The 22,426-nt window shown below is 42.3% G+C and overlaps 1 protein-coding gene across 2 annotated transcripts; it reads right to left on the minus strand.

Moving 5' to 3' along the window:
* Positions 1 to 1,485: 1,485 nt before the first annotated feature.
* Tmem150c (transmembrane protein 150C) lies at positions 1,486 to 18,773 on the minus strand. Of its 2 annotated transcripts, none has more exons than XM_035452388.1 (7): positions 18,691 to 18,773; positions 16,576 to 16,629; positions 16,450 to 16,482; positions 16,277 to 16,344; positions 8,178 to 8,305; positions 5,395 to 5,572; positions 1,486 to 1,694 (listed from the first exon to the last, which is right to left on the minus strand). In XM_035452388.1, the coding sequence occupies exons 1-7, from the start codon at positions 18,768 to 18,770 to the stop codon at positions 1,486 to 1,488; spliced, it is 750 nt and encodes a 249-aa protein (XP_035308279.1). In that variant the 5' UTR covers positions 18,771 to 18,773. The 2 variants fall into 2 exon arrangements, with proteins under 2 accessions (XP_035308279.1, XP_035308278.1); XM_035452387.1 differs by having other exon boundaries at positions 1,486 to 1,606; positions 5,514 to 5,572; positions 18,691 to 18,770.
* Between the last annotated feature and the right edge of the window lie 3,653 nt (positions 18,774 to 22,426).

Here is a 22,426-nt window from a genome sequence, read left to right on the forward strand (position 1 = left end):
GGTGGTGGTGGTGGTGCACTTGACACATCCGGTTGACACAAGGGATCTAGGATAGCCTTGTACTTGTTTGTTTATGAGCTCACTTCTGAACTTGTAGCAAGTGAGAGATTCATTGGCTCTATTTGTGCCAATGTGGTTTTGGGGAGGGCGATATTTTTTTTTTTTAAGGGAAAGAATATTATTTTTTTTAAGATTTTATTTATTATGCATACAACATTCTGCTTCCATGTATATCTGCACACCAGAAAAGGGCAACAGATCTCATAAAGGATGGTTGTGAGCCATCATATGGTTGCTGGGAATTGAACTCAGTACCTCTGGAAGAGCAGTCAGTGCTCTTAACCTCTGAGCCATCTCTCCATCCCGGGGAGGGCGATATTTTAATTAGATTCTATAAATTCCAAATTTGAAAACTCCTCAGTCCCGGGACAATCAGATTTGGGGAACACATGTATATGAAAGTCTCTCCTGGCTTGATTTACAGCAAACATTCTAGCCTCCCATCTGTCATTCCTCAAAGCCCACAGGTGCCATCATACCTCGTCACCCACAATCCCACCCCCATGCAGATTTCCTTGTGCTTCTTTGAGAACCCTTTTAACCCCCTTCAAACATAAGTCTGTAGGTATCACCCCCTGTCATAACTGAATCCAAAACAAGGTTCTTGCCTTTGGTCCACATCTTTGTGAGGCCTACAGACACCCATGAGAGTTGCATTAAAGAAAGGAAAAGGCAAGCCATGAGCTATAAAACCAGAATTGTGCATGCCACAGTGTGGAAGCAAAAACTATACCATGCCTTCTCGGCTGTACGTGGCAGACAATCCCTGTGAACATTCGTGTTTGGAGACCTTTCTCAGGCAGAGTGAGTCAAGTCCAAACACCGATGGTGGGCCTCTTACCCACGAGTGCACTCTGCAGTGTGTTCCTTTCACTGGATCCACAAAACCAACCGCTGAACAGTGGTGAAGGCAGCCTGGCGGGAATGCTCTACCCACGCCTCTCAGGGGCCACAGTCACGGCTTCAATTGTGCATTCTGACAGATGTTACTTTGGTGTCCACTCAAGAACATTGGTACCAGAGCCACAGCTCCCAACAAGCTCACTCCAGGCCCTTATGACCTGAAGGTGACTTATGGAGTTGGTATCATTCTTATGTTACATCCAGCCTGCCATACTCTGCTGGAGGAAGATGCCAGGTTCTAAACATGAAGAAGATGAGGGTGGGACAGGGAGGTGATCATGTACAAGCTCCTGGCTCTGTCGTGCATATGTGTTCAGTGTGATAGTGTGTATTTCCACACGAGGGCTTGTGCTTTTCATGAAAGAAATAACCTGCCCTGAAAAGCTCTTTTGGCAAATGTGGCCACGAATATGTGCCCCTGTGTGTGAAACGTGTCATGAGGCAATGTGTCAAGTCCCGTGAGTGTATCCTCCTGGCCCCTCCCTGCCACACCCACCACGCCCCCAAGGACAAACTGATGGGTTACACCTGGTCGGTTTGATATTCAGAAGCTTCTGACAGGCTCTCTGAGAAGCTCAGGAAGTTCTCCTGGTACTCGGAGCACACAATCTCATAGCGGTAGTGCCGGAACTCCACAGCCAGGGTACCGAAGTATGATAGGAAGCACATGACCAGGCCCCATTGGACCCTGGCTGCATACATGTGGATATCTTGGGCCATGAGGATGAAGTCTGCGGAGCAGTGGTCAAGGAAGGTAATCAGACGTCAGTCTCCCCATCACTGGCAAAGCTGTAGCCAGGGCCATGCTCAAGATTAACTCGACAGAGCTAGCTGGGACCTGGTATTTGCATGCAGTATCAGATAACGTTGAGTTGTGTGCTGTGTTGGGTATATTTCTAGATATCTTCACAGATAATCCCTTCAACCCCACAGTGATCCTATCATCACTGTTTTAGAGACAGTCAAGAAACTGAGGCCAAGTAGGTAACTTGCCTGCAGTCATTCTCACACAGATATGAATTGGTAGATATGCATAAACACCTTGACCATGAATCAGCCACTGAACTCTACACCTGCCTGATTAAATGTGAGTAGCAACTGAACTGCTACTCCGCTGAACATTTCAAATCACAGCTACTTCCATATAACAGTGTTTTTGTCACAATGCTAACATGACCCCTTTGCTCTTCTTTTAGGTGATACTATATAGGTTAGTCTCATTTGTGACCAAATGCAGAAAAGCAACTTAAAAAGTCTTAGTGAGCCCAGTATTGTGGTGTATGCCAGTAACCTCAGTATTTGGTCACTTTATCTACACAGTGAGTGGTGTATACATGTAACCCAGAACTTGGTTACCCTATCTATACAGTGACTGCTATATGCCTGTAACCCCAGCACTTGGGGAGCAGAGGCAGGAGGACCCAGGCTTCATGGATAACATTATACAGTGAGTTTGAGGTCATGCTGTACTATATGAAAACTTGTCTCAAAACAAAATGGTTCACAAAAGTAGGAAGGGACAAAGGGCTAAAAAGGGGTTAATATGATCAAAATATATTATGTATACATGAAATGCCATAATGAAGCCTGTTATCTTTTTAATTTTAAAATTAAACAGATTCATTTTACTTCACATGTGAAGAAGTATGCATTTTACCTGGTGAGCATGTGTATATGTGTACTACTTGCATGGTCAGAACAGGGTGATGTAGCACCATGAACTGGAATTATGAATTGTTGTGAGCCACCAAGTGCATTCTGGGAACTGAACTCAGGTCCTGGGCTCTTAGCCACACCAAGCCATCTTTCCAGCCCTACTAAGCCCATTATTATATTGTTTCCAGCACCCACACAATGGCTCAGAGCCATCCACAATTCTAGTACCAGGAGATGACTCTGTCTTCTGAACTCCAAGGAAACCAGACACAAATGTCGTACACATACATGTAGGCAAAACAGCCACACACATAAAAATAAATAAATTAAAAACTTCTTTAAAAAAGTCACAAATGCTAATAAAAATCATGATGGTCCTATTCCTATATATACACCTATATAAAAGAAATGCACATATGTAATATATATAGTGTATGTGCACATACATGTGATTGTGTATATGGAAGCATCGGAGCTAAAAGCAAAAAGCTCATAGCATATTTTAGTGAACTCTGAAGAGTCTGAAAACCAAAAACACTTATACAGAAAAATCAGATACATCCCCAGACATCTGAGAACTTGTGTCTGTGTTCTATCTTTAAATCACAGACCTAAAATCTTCAGGGACTTTCAGAGAATAAAAGGACAGGTGGAGTTAAGTCAGGCAAACTTTGGTCCCTTGACTGAACCTGGATGCAGGAAACCCAGATACCAATTAAGGCTTCCAAATGTTCAGATGCAATAGGATTGGAACCATGGGCTGACAGCCCAGAGTCACTGCAAGTCTGTGCACAATCTTTTGACTGAGGGTAGAAAGCATCACCAGTGCTAACTCGCTGGGGAAATGGCAACTTTAATTTCTTTGATCATATTTGATCAGGTTGCTACAATCTTTGTCATCCTGGACAGATTAACTTACCTTCAAATCTCAACCTATAATTAAAAGAATCAATGCATTTTGAGTGCTTACAATGATGGCAAGACATAATAAATGCCCAGCAAACACTGGCGGTTACTATCACCGAGGCGTGTAACTGTTAGCTGTGCTTGGCCACGTAGGAAGCACGACTCCCTTTCTTCTGGTTTCTAAGGATAACCTGTGAGTAAATACCGGTTACCATAGGGTATAGATGAGCCTGAGCCATTCCTCCCAGCTTACTAGGAATAAAGGCTGATTCCTTTTTCATCTGCTCTGTGCACTGGGTAACTGACAGGTGGTTTGGGGTGGGTGGTGGCTTGAATGAGAAATGCCAACCATAGGCTCATGCACTGGAAAACTCCATCCCCAGTTGGTCTTTTTGGGAGGTTACAGAACTCTTAGAAGATGGAGTCTTGCTGCAGGGAGTATGTTACTGAGTGCAGGCTTCGAAGGTCTATAGCTTTGCCTGCTTCTGTTCTTTCTGTTTCCTATGTATGGGTGACAGTGTGAACAGCCAGCTTCCTGCTCCAGCCATCATGGTTTTCCTGTCTGTTGCCATGCCTTCTCTGTCATGATGAACCCTAACCCTCTGGATCCGTAAGCTAAAACAAACCCTTTCATCTTCTAAGTTGCTTCTGGTTAGGGAATTTTATCATAGGCAACAGAAAAGGGACCAACACAGATGGGAAGTGGCAACTTCTCCTGGGCCAGGTTACTGGTGGTGTCACTGAGCCCTGTGCTAGCTAGCAGTGGGACTTGTCTGGGGTTTAAGAGAGTAAGGCTTTCCCTTTCTTCTGCTTGTTAATGGGCAGGTGAGGTGACCTCAGGGTGTGGATGGGGCCTGAGCCATTATTCCCCAGATTACTAGGAATAAAAGCTGATTTATTTTATTTTATTTTGGTTTTTTGAGAGAGGGTTTCTCTGTGTAGCTTTGGAGCCTATCCTGGCACTCGCTCTAGACCAGGCTGGCCTTGAACTCACAAAGATCCGCCTGCCTCTGCCTCCCAAGTGCTGGGATTAAAGGCATGGGCCACCAACGCCTGGCCAAAAAGCTGATTTTTATTTTTTACTGATTTCAGTAAAAATCTGATTTTATACTTTATTTTTAAGATTTATTTATTATGTATACAACATTCTACCTCCATGTATCCCTTCAGGCCAGAAGAGGGCACCAAATCTCATGACAGATGGTTGTGAGCCACCATGCGGTTGTTGGGAATTGAACTTAGGACCTCTGGAAGAGCAATCAGTGCTTTTAACCTCTGAGCCATCTTTCCAGCCCCCGATTTTATACTTTAAAAAAAAAATTTAAGTTACTTTTATTTTTGAGACAGGGTTTGATGTAGTCAATGTAGCCTTGAACTCACCATGTAGCCAAGGATGATCTTAAATTCTCAATTCTCTTGACTTCACCTGCCAGGTTCTGGGATTACACCTGTGCTCCACCATACCTATTAGTTTTAATTTATTTATTCTTAAAAGATTTTTGTTTTTTTTTTTGTGTATGAGTGTTTTGTCTACAAGTATGTATGTATTCCCCTAGTGTGCCCAGTACCTGAGGAGGTCAGAAGCAGATGTTGGATACCCTTTATCTGGAGTTATCATGCAGGTACTGGAAATCAAACTCCAGTCCTCCATAAGAGCAGTCCCGCTCTTGACCACCAGGTCATCTCTTAGCTCCCGGCTATTCATTTTTAAAGCTAGCATACAAAGTGATAGATTCATTATGGCATTTTGGTTTGACACTCTTTGATCTGACAGTTTTTCTACACACCAGGGAGGGTAATAGTCTCTCCTTCTGCATATAAAACTTACCTGTGTTCTATTGTCCCTGGCAAAGAGCCTTTAAAGGATACACAGGACTACACAGAGAGTGATAACAGCTGACAGGATGACTCGTGGAATTCCAACTCTCCGTCCTTCATTCTTGATATTGACTTTGAGTGTCAATGCAGCCTGTATCCAGCAGGTCAATGTGCCAAACCCAAAGGTCAAAGATGTTCCCACATTATGGATTTCTTCATCATTTGTGAGCTAGGGAAAAGAGAAGCCATGTGGAGCTCATTTTTGAAATGTGTGGACTAATGAAAATACGAGGGAAAGATGGGAAAAGAACCTCTCAACAGTGAGGCCAGAAAGCTTGGAAAAATTAGACTTTTTTTTAATCTCTACTGACTTTGTGTCGATTCTCAAATGGTGAAAAGCTACAGAGGGGGAGAAAAAGAAACAGGTTTTCCCAAACTTAAAAACATTTGTTTAGAAAACCCTACAGGAGGCAGGGATCCACTTCCTGAATCTATTTTTTCAGAAAAAGCTTTTAAGAAAAGGAAATTAAAAACCAGGAGAATTACATAAAAAGGGAAATGTCAAGTTTCTATGAGTACACATTGCAGACTCTGCTTTCCAAGCTGAAAGAAGGAAGCTTGGATGGATGCAACTGTGTGCTTGCTTACTGAGAATTGCCAGTCTGAAGATTTGATAGGCACACAGGGATATATCTTGGGACAACTGGCCTGTCTATGGAACTCAACCTACTTGGTGTTAATAGGAATTCTCTGGGTTTTGTTTTCCTATAGTAATAAAGAAAACTGTAAACTCTGAGTATCAGCCAGATCCATAGGCCATTAAAGAATGGCTGTGTCTGAAGATCCATACTCAAGGCTTCTGCGGAGTCTGGAGACTGAGACTCATTTGGATTATTTCAGTTGGTTGTTAGAGATGTAATGAACTCAGTGAATCATTACCTAGCTACTTTACAAAAGGCGCTCATTGCTGAAAACTCCATTTGAAATTATCTGCATTTTAAGTGCACATACAAAAAAAAATGAAACCTGCTGAAGAGACAGGCTTTAAACTACTATTATTTTAGAACTATACATTACCCTCAGGTGTTTGACAGTGTTGCCATAGCATTGTATCAAACCAGTATTACTTTTCCCTTATAATTTTTCTATTTTTTTGGTTTGTAGTGCCCCTCCCCCCACCGCTAGGAAGGCACTTTCCCCCTCATAATTTGAAAGGTATGTTTTCAAATTTTACTTAAAATAATGATTTCTCGAGTTAAATTTCACTTCCAGGAAATCCATTTCTCATTTCAAATGCAACCCATTTCATTTATTGTCAGTATTTTTCCTGATTTTAAAATAGGTAATACTGAAAACAAACAAATAAATAAATAAATTAATTAAAAAAAAAAAAAGCCAGGCGGTGGTGGTGCACGCCTTTAGTCCCAGCACTTGGGAGGCAGAGGCAGGCGGATCTCTGTGATTCGAGACCAGCCTGGTCTACAAGAGCTAGTTCCAGGACAGCCTCCAAAGCCACAGAGAAACCCTGTCTCAAAAAACCAAAAAAAAAAAAAAAAAAAAAAAAGTAATACTGCCATATGGTTCAGACTTGCATAAATTTATAAAAAGGGGCAGCGATTGAAACGTTTCTTATGCCACGCTCCAGAGGGTTGATTCTTGCAGATACTCCAGCAAGGGTTCTTCATATTGAGTGTCATCATTCATAGCTTTATATTTTGTCATTCTTCAAGACCACCCATCTCTGGGATTCTTCTAGGACTTCAGGATGAAGCACACACTTGACTACTCATCAGTGCTCAGAGCCCTGGTGGAGCCAATGGTATTTACTTTAAGCTATGCCTACATCTGCAGCACAGGCAGGCAGCATAGCACAGGCCACCACCAAGAACTCGGTAACAATCTCAATAGATACGCTCTTGATCATTTATTATCCTAGGCAATAAGCTCATTCAGCTTGATACGGAATGGGAATGCCAAACCACTCACAATGCAAGAAATGTGTGTCAAGGTGAGGTCTTGAGGAATAGACGATCCTGGTTGAGTGAATCAGTAAGAGTGAGGGTTAGAAGGAGAAAGAGCCATAGAAAACCCATGAGTGTGTTTTGGAAAGAACACAACCATGTGCTCACTAGAATGCCGAGGGCCTTCAGTGCCTATATCATTTGGACCAGATATGTCTCTCATTTGCTCACAAGAGAAGTTTGTAGCAAGTGAAGGGTGGACTACAGTGTGGAGTTAATGGAAGCAGGGAAATCAGCCAACTGTGGAAATAAAGCCATTCAGTTCAGAACAAGAGGAAGATGTCATATTGGCAAAGGAAGCCACTCTTCCAGGTGTGCTGGGGCGGGGGCGGGGGCGGGGGGGGGCTTCTGAATTCCAGGAGGATGAGTCAGGGATTCTGGAGAAATGCTGGGCTTCCCGTCATGGGAACTTGCTATTCTGAAATGTGTACTTCCATCAAATACGGTCAGCCAGTGTTTAATTATCAAGAGGCAGTGATCTTAGTAATTTTCTAGAAGCACACTGAGATACGATTTATAATGAAGAAAGTGTGAAACACTCTGTAAAGACATCCTTTTAGGAAACACACAGCTGTTCTGGGATACCTCCCCTGTTCGTCATGCCATCTGCATCTGCAGTGAGCACTTCATGCAAGAACAGGCATGAAGACCCTGAGGATAACAGATGAGGAATCAAAGTGCAAAGTGTTTACTTGTTTCTGAAGTTCATGCAGAATTATATGGGTCATACGGAGACTATAACTCAGGCTGCCAAAATCTAGAAGTGAATAATCTTACCAGCATGTGAGGGAGGCGAAAAAGCAGAGGAAGTACCTGGAAATTACCAAGTAAGGTCATTCCAAAGGAAGCCAGACACAGCGCCACCAATCCACTAATATTCAGCCATGGGTTTAGAACCTTTGGTTTCAGCTGGATGAAGCGCAGAACAGCTACCACAAGGGCTGGAAAAAAACAAATCTTAAAATTAAAGAATATAAACAATGTGCCTAGACTAAGGCAGAAGTCTAAAACCATAATATGTAAAAGAAGAAAAAAAAAAAAGACCCGTTGAAAACCTTTTCTGAGACAAGGTCTTGCTATGCAGCCCAGGCTGGCCTGGAAACTCAGTATATAGCTCAGGCTTGCCAGGAACTCAGTATGTAGTCCAGGCTCAAATTCAGGATCCTGCTCTCTTAGCCTCTTGAATGGTGGGATTAAGGCATGTGTTACCATGTGTGTCTCTCACAGCACATTTTAAATCTCACCACAGAAAAGTTTTCTCTATTTTTTCTTTTATTTTTTTGAGGTTATAATATATTTATGTCATTTTCTCCTGTTTCCTCCCCCCAAACCCTCCCATCTTATAAACTCATGGCTTCCTTTCTTCCTTAATCATTGTTAGACACATATATGTGTGCATAGATATGTGAATATATATATGCATATGTATATATACACATATATGCACATTCTTAAATACATAAATACAACCTGCTTGGTCTGCATAATGCTACTTGCATACATGTTTTCAAGGCTGACCATTTGGAATTGGATAACCAAATCGTGTGCTCTTCCCTGAGGAAAGCTATTTCCCCACACTCAGAATTCCTCAGTTGCCTGTAGTTCTTGACAGACAGATGGACAACTTTCAAAGAAACTTTCCGCCAGGCGTTAGGGGCGCATGCCTTTAATCCCAGCACTCAGGAGGCAGAGGCAGGCGGATCTCTGTGAGTTCGAGGCCAGCCTGGTCTACAGAGTGAGTGCTAGGAGAGGCTCCAAAGCTACACAGAGAAACCCTGTCTTGAAAAACAAAAACAAAAGCAGAAAAAGAAACTTCACTCAATGCTGCAACTTTTCAGATGTCTTATTATTCTTAACTTTCGGGGAATCAGAGGGGACATGCCACATCCAGGCTGAATGTGACCCTTCCAGCAGTGTGAGGATGAAAGTTCTCAGGTTTCTCAAGGTAAGACTGACAAAGGAGAGACTGGCCTGGGGGAGTACTGCAGAGGCACAGCACCAAGCAAAGGACACGGGGACAAAGAACATGGCTGAGACTTGCTGATCAGCCTCGTTCAGCTTACAGCAGTGTTAGAAAAGATAGAAGACACGGGAATGAGTACAAGGTTACCACATCTGGATAAACTGCATTCACTAAAAATTAATTCTTTCAAATGATATTAATCACTCATTTTTAAAAAGGACACTTTAAAAAAGTGATTTGAGAATGTAAAGGCAGAATGGGGGAAGTCATATTTCAAGCACCATTTCTAATAGAGGCCTTGGGGACAGTCCACACTCAAGCCACTGACCTAAAAAAAATCACCTTTTATTACTTAGTGCAGAGACAGCTTCATATGTGTGTGTATGTATACATGTATACATATGTTAGTCTATAAATGATGAAAGATAATTGGCAATTAATTTAAATCATATCTACCTATAAGGGAATGTAATAATGACTTCCTATGACTATTTTGATGTTATATTTCAGCAGAAACTCCCCCATTTATATAGCAATTAAATTGTTTACTAAGGGTTTAACCTTGGCTCTAGACCTTCATCTCTCTAGCCATTAATAGAGAAAAGCCATCCACATGTTTGCATTTCCCAGGTTGCTAGACTTCACTGTGTCTATACGTACCTCTGACTCATTCCCATTCCCAGCAATGGGAATAAAACATGATTCACATCTGGATTTTGTAATCAAAATATGGATAAACCATGATTTACAAAACTGCAAAATATTCATCCTGATATAGCTTTTGGTACACGTTCCAGCCAAGGTCTATGATTGATCAGAGAACAACTAAGTTGACAAGAGTTCTCCAACCAATTATCACTGGAGTTATGACAGAAGTCTATTAATTACAACTGTATCCTATGGGATGAGAATAAGCATGATGCTATATTCAATTTTAGGCTGCAAACAGGAAGAAGTTGGGAGAGTGTTAATTACAGGGAGAGCTAATAAAGAAGCCATATATGAGGACCGAGGAGCTCAGCCCAGGGCCCTGTGGGAACACTTGCTAATTAACACTGTATGATGTCATGGCAGGGGGACAAAACACAAACCTATCACATTTGATATTTTTACAAGACAAGTAGCGAAAAGTATTTCCCTGGAAACTCTCTGCTGGACATTTAAATTTGTGGGACATATTGTGCTAGAACTTTAGCCTACACCCTAAACCCAGATCCCAAAATGGCTCCTCACACTGACCTAACTGGCAGGGTATCCCTCCCTTGGCAGCAGGGAGGATTTGAGCTACTTTAGACACTATGCATGTCTTGCAGAGAGACATGGGCTTGTTCACCTCCTGGAAGCAGTGTCCTCCTATTTGGAATATGGGTGAGAAGCCACTTTCTCATGAACAGAAATCTATTTGAATATAATAATTTCACCCAGTGTCGACAGTTATATTCCGAATACCAGGCTTTGCCCTTTTCACCTACCTCTATACTAATCAGGCAAGAGACCATCTCTCCCTTTAATATAAATTCTAGTTAGAAAGATGGAATTAATGAAGATTTGGCTTTATAGGAATTTATGATCTGAATCTGCCTCCAGTCAAAATTATCTGTTAAAAAGGTCAATGTTCACCAAATAGTGATCAAGTTATAACTTCATAAAAGTAACTTCTAGGAATATGACCATTTCAAAGGCATCTTCAGATGATATATTCTGACTTCTCACCACAGCTACTTTCTGACCAATAGATATACTTTAAAACTTTAAGAAGTTACTGTTTTTATGTTTTTTGCCTGCATGTGTGTCTGTGTACCACACACCTCCTGTAGTACCTGCAGTGGTCAGAAGAGGGTGTCAGATTCCCTACGACTGGATAGTTGTGAACCACCATGTGGCTGCTGGGATTTGAACCCTGGTCCTCAGGAAGAGCAGTCAGTACTCTTAACAGCTGAGCCATCTCTCCAGCCCCTAATAGATTAATATACTTTTATTTTTCATTAAAAATGTTCAATTTGGGGCTAGTGAGATGGCTTGGTAAAGACACTTGCCACCAAACCTAGCAACCTGAGTTCAATCCCCAGGACTCACATCTCAGCAGAAAATTAACTTTTAAAAGTTGTCCTCTGGGGATGGAGAGATGGCTCAGAGGTTAAGAGCACTGACTGCTCTTCCAGAGGTCCTGAGTTCAATTCCCAACATCCACATGGTGGCTCACAACCATCCCTTATGAGATCCGGTGCCCTCATCTGGTGTGAAGATATACATGGAAGTAGAATGTTGTATATATAATAAATAAATAAAATCTTTAAAAAAAGTTGTCCTCTGACCTCCATGCACATTGTGACATGTGCAAGTTGTCTCTCTCCCCGTCCCTGTCCAACCCCCCCCCACCCCGGTCCCCCCCCAACACTGACCCAATCAGTAAGATGGAAAAAAAATTTAGATTTTTATTAACAGTTTTAGAAAAAGAACTTTTATTGATTTTTTTGGGGGGTTGTTTTGTTTTTTCATTTGTAGTCCTGGCTGTCCTGTATGTAATCCATGCTGTAGACCATGCTGGCCTCGAACTCATAGAGATTAGCCTGCCTCTGCCTAAGTACTGGGATTAAAGGCGTGTGCCACCATGCCCACCTTTGAAAAAGAACTTTAAAATCTACTCCTCTGCTATTTTTAGTCTCTATAAGTTTGTTGTTATCTGTGTCCCCTGTCTAATTTTCTTTTCTTTCTTTTTTTTTAAATGTATTTATTTATTATGTATACAGTATTCTGTCTGCATGTGTCCCTGCAGACCCAAAGAAGGCAGCAGATCTCATTACGGATGTTGTGAGCCATCACGTGGTTGCTGGGAATTGAACTCAGGACCTCTGAAAGAGCAGCCAGTGCTCTTAATCTCTGAGCCATCTCTCCAGCCCCTAATTTTCTCCTATATTTTAAACAGAACATAAGTAGAAACATAGCTGACTTTTAAAAATGAAATGTTTAAAAGCTGATTTGAGTTTCCAAGTCAGAAACTCAGAATGGCATCTCCTCATCGAAGTCCTGAGTCAGCACCTGGCCAATTTCTATTTGTTTCCTTTTGTTGGCTTTGCTGTGTATGTATCAATGATTCCTATTTACGCTGTGGTAAAGCAGGACAGCCAGCATGTTTTGTCTGAAAGAGGGAAGCAGTCACATTAGGTAACAGAAACTACGTAGATTATCTTTACCCTCACATTTTCCCCAGCCAGGGGAAAATGTTCCTTTTGACACCATTTGTCTTGGGTCCTTCCCCCTAGTGGAAAGTGTACATTTAGGACGAAGAATGTACCTAATTCTGTGAAGAAAATAAGCCAGCATTTAATCTTTGATTAGCCTGTCAAAAAGATAAAAGATCTTTGGTAACTAATTTTAATAAACGCCACATGGACCCCCCCTTTTTAGACTATAAATTACACTCCATACTGCTGTCAAAAACAGTGACTTGTAAGCAGCAAAAGCTATTTTTAAAGGCAGTTGGAGAGCATAGAAGTGGTAGCCTGAGGTCTATCAGGGACCGGCCAGGGGAGAAGAAAGTGCCCACCATATATAGCAATAATCTTTAGTAAGAAATGGATTCTTTCCCACTCCCAGAGTTGATAAATAAATAATTGCTGCTTTGCTCTCACTGAACACTCATCTTAATCAGTTTTGTGTCTACCAGATGGCATCAAACATGATGAGAGATAATAAAGATTGAGCGCTGGCTGCTGTGATACCTTCCAGCAAAAGCTGGTACAAGCTTAATTGCTTCTTGGTGGAGCAGAGAGAGGGAGAGAATCAGATGGAGATGGATGTCACCTGGAAGAGGGGCTTCGCTCGCACTGCTCATGTCTGCAAACTTTTTTATAATTGGTTAATCACAGGCTTCGTGACGGCGTGACTTGTGAAGTGTGCAAACTGGCCATTTTTAGATCCTACACCCAAGACTACTGGGAAATATCAATTTGTCCACAGAATGCAAAGGAGACAACGTGTAGCTTGCAGCATGCTCACTGGTTTCTTTAAAGCCCAGTGGAAGACAGTCTATGACAGTGTTTGTATGTAGGCCGACTCCTGTGTGTTGTGATGAAATGAAGCAGTGTTTGGAGAGTACTCAGCCATGGCTCTGGGGTAGACATCACGGCTGTTAATGTCTGCATTGGCCCTAGGGGATGCTCAAGGCAGAGGTTGTCAGCCTGTAGGCCTGTGCGCCATGATCGCAGAGGGGTCTGTGGAAGGCCCCGGCCCTGCAATTCAGGTTCACTCTTGGGCTTTGTGCTCTGTTAACTGCAAGAATTTGTTAGTAGCCACTTAGGCCATGGTATGAGTGAACTTACTGGGTTATTTATTTATTACCTGCTTATTTGTAGGCAGAGGCCCAGCTTGGCCGGCAACTCACTATGTAGACCAGGCTGTCCCTGAATTCAGGTATCCATTTGCTTCTCCCTTCAGATTTCTGGGTTTAAAGGCACGGGCCACCATGCCTGGGCTTGGGTGTTTTTTAGAACATGTGTCAAGAGAGGAGAGGAGAAAAGGAGTGTAAAGCTGGCAGTTATTAGGCTAAAGGCTGGGAAGACCAATCCTGGTCACACATAGGTACTTTCTGCTGAGTGCCGTGTCCTTAAATATTGTGACCATCTGAGACACAGAAACCCTCGTGGTCAAGGGCTAGAAGGAAAGGCTGCTTTAAGGAGTCAGTGATCCAGCATCATGACCTGGGCAGGAAAAGGCATTAACAAAAATACATTTAGCTCCAGGGAAAACCTTTATGAACTTCAGAGTCCCTCTCTGAATGTGTTCTTCATGTTTCTCATGGTTTAAGCTTGTTGGACCAACTGAGATTCTGCCCGTGTTGCATATTGGACCAACAATCTTCCAGTGAGTTTGACAGGTCTTCCCTTTCCTAAACATTTTTTTAAAAGTATACATGGGGGCTGGAGAGATGGTGTAGCAGTTAAGAGCACTTGCTGTTCTTGCAGGGGACCTGGTTTGATTCCAGCACCCACCCTGTGGCTTCACAACTGTCAGAAGCTCCAGTTCCAGGGCATCTGACACCCCCTTCTAACTTCCGTGAGTTCCAGGCATGCAGGTGGTGCACATACATGCATGTAGACACAAGTTATATACATACATTAGAAATAAATAAATCTTTAAAAAGTATACATGGCTTTAATCCAATGCCTGGGAGATGGAGGCAGGAAAAGCAGGAGTTTAAAGTCATCTGCTACATAGTCAATTCAAGGCTAGCCTGTGCTAAATTAGATCCTGTTTCGAGGAGGAGGAGGAGGTGGGAGGAATAATGATGATGATGATGATGATGATATAATACACTCGAGGCTGGAGACATGGGTCAATTGGTAGAATGTTTGCCCACCATGCCCAAAGCTCTGGATTTTATCTCCGGAACCACAGAAACTGGGCATGGTGGTACATGCCTGCAATCCCAGAACTTGGAAGGTAGAAGTAGGAAGATCAGAAGTTCAAGGTCATCCTCATAGTTACATAGTGAGTTTAAGGCTAGCCTGGGCTACATAAAACCCTATCTCAAAGTATGTGTGTGTGTCGGGGTGGGGGGTGGGGGATGGAGGCAAACATTAGGTATGAGTAGCAAATTGTTTTGGAGTAGAGAGGGAAGGCTCTATAGGTAATGAGCTGTCTGGATATAGGGGATAAGGATGACAGAAGCTGGGGCTGACTTTGCAGTGCTATCTAGCTGTATCTTTTGCTAGCAATGGAAGTCTCACTGTCCAAAAAAAAAAAAAAAAAAAAAAAAAAAAACCAACCAAAAATGTTCCTTCAAAAACTCAGGGGTGTTGTGCTGTTCCTGGTCCTCTCCCTACAGCATGCCAACAATGACAGATGGCTGACAAGATGCCCAGAAGGCCTGGCTTGGAGGAAAGGCTATACAAAGTAGATTCAGCAAGAGAAAAGAGCATGTCTGGTTCTCACCATCTCCAGAGGACTGGCAGGGTCCTGTAAGTACCTTCAGATCCTAGGGGACAGGATGTTAAAGGAGGGTCTTGGGCCTGGAAGAAATTGTACTTTTTCTTAAAACTACTTTTTCACATGGCAGCTTGACATGTATGTGGGCACACAGGAGAGGTCATTCTAGGGTCAGTGTTAATGGAGATATGCATCACAGAGTCTACCTACTTTCCCACTGTTATGGAATATTACCTTAACTATGTAAAGGTGTGTTGCATTTGTTTAATTATGTCAAGAAGCATTGCTGTTTCACCTTGCCTGCCTAAGTCACCTGATTGGTCTAATAAAAAACTGAATGGCCAATAGCTAGGCAGAGGAGGGATAGGCGGGGCTGGTGGGCAGAGAGAATAAGTACGAAGAGAGAGAAGAGAAGGAGAGAACAAATGAAAAAAAGAGGGACACACCGGGGCCAGCCAGCCAGCCAGACATGGAGCAAGCAGGAATAAAAGAAGGGTGAAAAGCCACAAGGCAAAATGTAGAGGGAGAGAAACAGGTTAAATTTGTTACAAGAGCTAGTGGGACAAGCATAAGGTAAGGCCCAGGATTCATAACTAATAATAAGTCTCCATGTCATGATTTGGGGGCTGACTGGTTGCCCGAAAGTAAGCCTGCTACACCCACCTTCGTCAGGGAAGGAAATAATAAATAAGGCATCCTCTTCAAAGGTACCACGTGGTATCCTATCACCGTCTCAGCAGGATTTTATGACATGTGAAATGTATTATCTCACACAGCCAAAGAAATGAAGTTCAGAGTGTGAAGAACCAGATGACAATGGTAAAGGGACGAGGGCCGGGAAAGAAGCCAATGCAGAAGGATTTATGAGGGGGAAATGGCCCTTACAATAAAAAGCTGCCTTCAGCACACGGATACGACACTATATTATCAGCCAGGTTCCCCATGGTTTTGATATGGACTCAGGAGGATTTAAAACAGAAATGTAGCAGGGCCCACAAAGCACTGCTCCTGTTCATCTTACCTAGGAAGGCGGCCATGTTCATGACTTGACTGAACACACAGCTCGCAGGAGGATCGTCGCCTGCAAAACTGGAAAAAGACGGAGCCTTAGAGGCTGGCCACTCAAATCTGTAACTTCGTGGATCTGACATGGACTTTCCTTAAGTTCAACAGGTCAGGCAGAATCAGAGTTACCTGATGTACGGGGCATGCTTCGCACCAGATTTCCTAGATAACAAAAAACACAGGAGGCACAGGTTAAGGCAAAGTCGCTGCTAACTCTATGAGGGGAAAAGTGAATTCTCTAGGTGTAATCTTTACCTTGCAGCTGAATTTAATGGCAAAATTTTGTCATCTTCCACAGCTATAAAGTACCTAGCAAGAAAGAATGACCAGTTTATAAAACAAACAAACAAAAAACAAAAACAAAACCCTAAGAATTGTTTCTCATTTTAATCCGGTTAAATATCTAATTTATCTATATTGTGGATATATGTCATATCCATTATTTTCCAAGAAAATGCTCTTGAGCAAGGCATGTTTGCACATGTACAACTGTATTTCCAATATTTGGAAGATGGAGGTAGTAGGATCAGGAATTCAAGATTATCCTTGTCTACATAGGGAGTGCAAGACCAGCCAGGGCTACATGAGACTCTCAAAAACTCCAACCAACTAACCAGAAAACAGAAAAAGATCTTTAACTACATTTATTTTTCTTTGGGAACAGGATCCCACTGTAGCACTAGCTGGCCTGGGATTTGTTATGTAGCTCAGGCTAGCCTAAAACCTATGATCCTCCTGCGTTCAGCCTTACGAGTGTGGGATTATAGGTGTGCATCACCACAACCAAGCCAATTGCAATTCTTTTCCCAAAGGTCACTAGTGATTTAAAGCTCAAAGGCTGTGATTATCAGGACTTGGGGATGTGGCTCAGGAGGTAAGTGCATGCGCTGTTCTTCTAGTGGACCTGAGTTCTGTTCTCAGGCCCCATGTCAGGTAGCTCACAACTCCTGTATCTGCAGCTCCAGGGGAATCTGATGCCTCCAGCCTCTACATGCATCTGCACTCACAGGCACATACCCACAGAGACATACGCATAATTAAAAATCTCCTGAAAAGAGAGACCCCAAACTAACAGATAATTATAATCTGAGAACTGGGGGTGGGGAATAAACATTATAAGCTTAATAAAATTACTCAGGAATGTTTGACTACCATTTTTCCTTTTCTGTTTTCCCCCCTCCTGGTAATCAAGCCTGTGGTGGTTTAAATTAGAATGAAGACTTGGCCCCCAGTTGGTGGAACTGTTTGGGAAGGATTAGAAGGTGTGGTCTTGTGGAGGGAGGTGTCTCTGAGATGTGTCCTGTGAGGCTCAAAGGACTCACACCAAACCATCTGATTCTCTCTACTTCCTACTTGCAGATGAAGATGTGGGTTCCCAACTTTTCCAGTCTCTATGCCCTTGCTCTGCAATCATGAACTCTAACTCTCTGAAACTGGAAGCCCTGAATCAAATGCTTTCTTGTGTAAGAAACGGAGTTTTCTCATAGCAATAGGACAGTAGCTATGACAGAGTCCATGGTCTATCCAAGCACTCACTGACCTACAGCCCCAGTCCAGTGAAACCATTCTTCATGAGTTTTCTTAAGACAACTGTTGATTGAAATCAGCAACTATGGGAACTTGTTTTTGGTGGTAAGCCAGGCCTTCCAGTGTAGTGATACCTGTTTTATAAACATCTCAGATCTTGTCACAACTGGATTGTAAATGGAGCCCACATCACATGAGTGTCAAATGAGAAAATCTTGCAACATGAACTCATATAACCAGTTTTAAAAACATGCATTACAGTGGTACAAGCCAGCCATCCCAGAACAAGCTTCACACCAGCCTATACAGTGAGAATCTGCCTAAAACCAAAGACAAGCTTCATGAGAACAAATGGCTGTGTGGTGGCACATGTCTGCAATTTTCACATGCAGGAAGCAGAGGCTGGTGGACTGTTGCAAGTTCAAGGCCAGCCTAGTCTACATAGTAAGACCTGTGTTAAAGGAGTATGGGTGGGGAGGCAGGGTGAAAAGGGGAGAGGAAGGAAAAGGAGAAGACAAACAAAACCAGTCTTCATCACTAGCTATCACAGGGATACCACATGTTTTTTAAAAAGACAGACTTAGCTATTTTAAATAATTTATTATTCAGGTTTGTTATTTTACTTTAAGTAATAAAGGTTGAGAAAAAATGGAGACTTTAGTAAAGTTGACTTAGTACATCTATTTATTTTAAAAACTAACCATTTGATATATATATATACATATATATATATATATAATATGTTACTCATAAATATATTTATATAACTATGGCCTAGTACCAAAACTTGGATTTTCTCTATATTACACTAGAAGCCTTAAATTACTAACTAAGTATACTCACACTATCCACAAGCCAGCTGAAGTGAACAAAGTGAATACAAGAGGTAGAAACATCCACACGCTGCATTTCTTCCCGTCCATGCCTGTACCACTGAAATCAAATGAATGGGTATTTAATTAAGGCAAGAATCCACCCAACTCTTTCAAGATGGAAAGTCCAAGTGAGAACAAACAAACAAAACCCAGGTATTTTATAAAAACCATGATTCAAATCTATTACTGCTACCTTCTCAGTAGGAAATCCCAGGATTAAGATAGGTCATCATTGTCTGGTACTGGCTTAAAGATTTCTGATCTTAATGGGAGGGTTTTCATGAAAATGTTCAGCTTTATACACTCAGTGATATGTTTAAGAAGGGACAAAGTACTTTGAGATGTGGGGTGTAGAAGGGCTGGGTACTTTTAGAGTGACTATTAGTATAAATCTTATATGAACTTAAGTCTATGGGAGACAGTGTTAGAAACAAATGGCTACTAACTAAACTAGCAAATCAGGGGAAATGAGATGTTTTACAAATCTGACTTCCCTAGTGGCATGTTACGGAGCAGTTCCAGTAGATTCTCAAGGTGAACACCTGCAAACAATGCATTAGCTCCAACAAGCAACTAGCTCCAATAAGCACATGAGAGACATGACAGACACTGGGTATGTGGGATGGCTTAGCTTCACTTCCTGTGACTGTGACAAAATATCTGGATAAAAGCAATGGAGAGAGAGAAGGTTTGTTTTAGCTCACAGTTCCAGGTCACTGTTTATCATTATGGAGAAGTCGCAGCAGCAAAAGCCCAAGAGAAAGGATTACACACATTACAGTCAGGAGCAGAGAGCAATGGACTAATGCATGCGTGCTGGTGCTTAGCTTGCTCTATCCCTTTCATTCAGTCCAGGGCCCCATCTATGAAATGGGCTGGCTACATTCAGGGTAGGTGCTCCCACCTCAACTGCCCTAGCTAAAACTCTCACAGACTTGCTCTCAGGCCAGCATAGTGCCGACAATTCCCCACTGAAACTCCTACCCCAGGTGAGTCTACACTGTGCCAATTTGACAGCAATCCACTAGTCAATGATGGGGGATGTCCTTATGTATATGTTTCTCTTATTGGTTGATGAATAAAACACTGTCTGGCCAATAGAAGCAGGGATATAGGTGAGACTATGAGACAAGGAGTATTCTGGGAAAGGTAGGCAAAGAGAAACTGTGAAGAGATGCAATGTAGAGACTGGGAAGATAGGACATGCACGGCATTCTCTGGTAAGATAAGGCCACGTAGAAATACATAGATTAGTAGTTATAGGTTAATAATTAAGAGAGAGCTAGCCAAAAAGAAGCCCTAGCCATCGGCCAACATTTTTATAATTAATATAAGTCTCTGTGTGTTCATTTGGGGCTGAAGCAGTGGGACCTGGTGGGACAGAAACCTCCAGCAACAAGCCATCACAGGGATACCACATTCTTTTAAGACAGTGTAGGCCTTTATTGGGGGGAACCTGGAAGGGGAGGTGTCTGTAAAATCAGAGCCTCCAAATGCTTACAAACTGGGCTGGTTACAGGGTAGAAGCAGGGTGTGGGGACTGAGGGTGAAAGCTCCCCCCTTTTATTTATTTGACAACAGAATGGTGAATGGTAAGTAAAAGAATTCCATTGGGCAGTGGTGGCACACACCTTTAACACCAGCACTCTGAAGGCAGAGGTAGGTGGATTTCTGAGTTAGAGGCCAACCTGATCTACAGAGTGAGTTCCAGGATATCCAGGACTACACAGAGCTTTGAAAAAATTTCCAGGTGACCAAATAACATCTCTTATGGACAGCCAAGGGGTGGGGTGGGGCAGGAATCTAGGCTTTAGTTCTGGAATGCTTAATACTGTGGTTTGTGGAAATTGCTATTATTTAACCAAACTATAAGAACTTTTCAGGATGAAGTTGGCCATGGCTAACATTCCTGTCTTTGGCTTCTAGAGACGGGTGGGAAAGGTAAGCTGTGGTCCTTGTATCTCTTTCCTGCTGGACGAGGTTGCCATCCTCATCAGGAGTTCCTGGAGCAGTCTCTGGTACCAGAAAATCTGGAGGACAAGGATGCTGTGAAGAAACAGTTCTTCTTCAGTGGTTTCCAAGGCTAGCTACCTAATGCAAATTTTGGAGGGAGAAGATGCCGTGAAGGAGGGTTCCTTCCTCGATGGCTTCCAAGCCTGCAAATTATTATCTAGCTATCTAATATTCTCCTCTAAAGAGTTAAGACGTTAAAATCATCTAGGAGATGGGCATAGTGCCAATATGATTCATTCTAGCTGGTACTGGGGGTGTAGAAGGCTTCAGTGTCTCCACTCAGTTGATTTTCAGGCACTGGAGGGTGGTCAAGGGGACGAGATAGTTAGATGGTTCCAGGACCATCTGAGTGTGGACAAACTGTAAAGAGTAGATAAAATCATGACAGTAGCTGAGTGCACAGGGTTAGAGTTTAACAGCATCAGTACTAAGGTCATAATAGATTTAATCCAATTTCACCACAAAGACCTGGATCTCCAGTTTTAAGGCTTTTTACCATCACAATGGGGATGTTGATACAGTCCTAGTCTGATTTTGTAGAGCAAAGGAAACAAAAGCAAATTACCAGGAATGTAAAAACAGCAATGTGTTTACAGCTAAGAGAAGGATGAGAGTCCTGTATTTGATTGCAGCTGGGGTGGCTTGTCAGTAGCCCGTCCAGAGCCTGTGAGCCTGGCCTATTGTTTGTTTCACATTCTCAATAATCTTACTTTGGGTGATAATTTCTTGCTGTATGTTTAAGACCATGCAGGAGGCCCACATCAAACATTTTATTTATTTATTTGTTTATTTATTTATAAGGCTAGTTGAAGGTCTGGTTCTCAGGGGTTGCTTAGGAGGAGTCCGTCCCCTTTGGTCTTTCTGTTACCGTTGTTCCAATGCTGTGAAGTTTAGACCAAGCCATGCTTGGCAATGGCTTCAGCTGAAAGCATGGAGGGAAGCTTTCCTCCATGTTGACCTTCTCTGTGAGAGTCTACCCAGTGCAGTCTCCATGGCCTCCCCAAACAAAAGAACAGTTGACTCACCAGGGATATAGGATATTTTGAGAGATGTCTCCCAGGCCCTGAGACCTAACAGATTTTGGAGGACAAGGGGTAGAATGTCCCTTTTAATTCCTCTTTCCACAGTAGTATAGTCTCCAAGTATGTTTGTTAAATAGCCAGGAGGTCAGTCACATCAGTGTGGTACTTTCAGCTAACGTGTAATGTTTATAGCTGAGGCAGAGCCCAGGTACTTTTAAAGAAATAAATCTTGCTATCTGAGTCTTATTCTCCAATGTTTTATACAACTTAGAGCTTTTGTGACTTGCTGAGGTTTTCCAGTTTTCCTCCCCATTCTGGAAAACATCTGCCGTCTTAACCCCCAAATGTAAGACCATTGTCACAAAAATCATCTCAATTCTTACATTTTTCTAACATTTCTTTTTTTCCTACTTACTGGTTCCCTTTTATTTGTTTCTAAATACCATGAGACACAGTAACAAGTAGATTTATCATCACATTAAAAGAGAGTTGAATCCAAACCACACATATAGCATAATGTAATAAGTTAATATTGCCTGTATATATACCGTTAGATTATGAGACTTTGCAAGTTCCCAGGCAAGTTCTATTGAAAACACAGGACAATGAGAAAGTCTTTTTGTGTTTTTCATAGTCCAAAGAAAGTTCTGAAGGAGCCTGAGTAGCAGA

Source organism: Cricetulus griseus, assembly GCF_003668045.3.
Source record: "Cricetulus griseus strain 17A/GY chromosome 1 unlocalized genomic scaffold, alternate assembly CriGri-PICRH-1.0 chr1_1, whole genome shotgun sequence".
NCBI classification, from domain to species: Eukaryota; Metazoa; Chordata; class Mammalia; order Rodentia; family Cricetidae; genus Cricetulus; species Cricetulus griseus.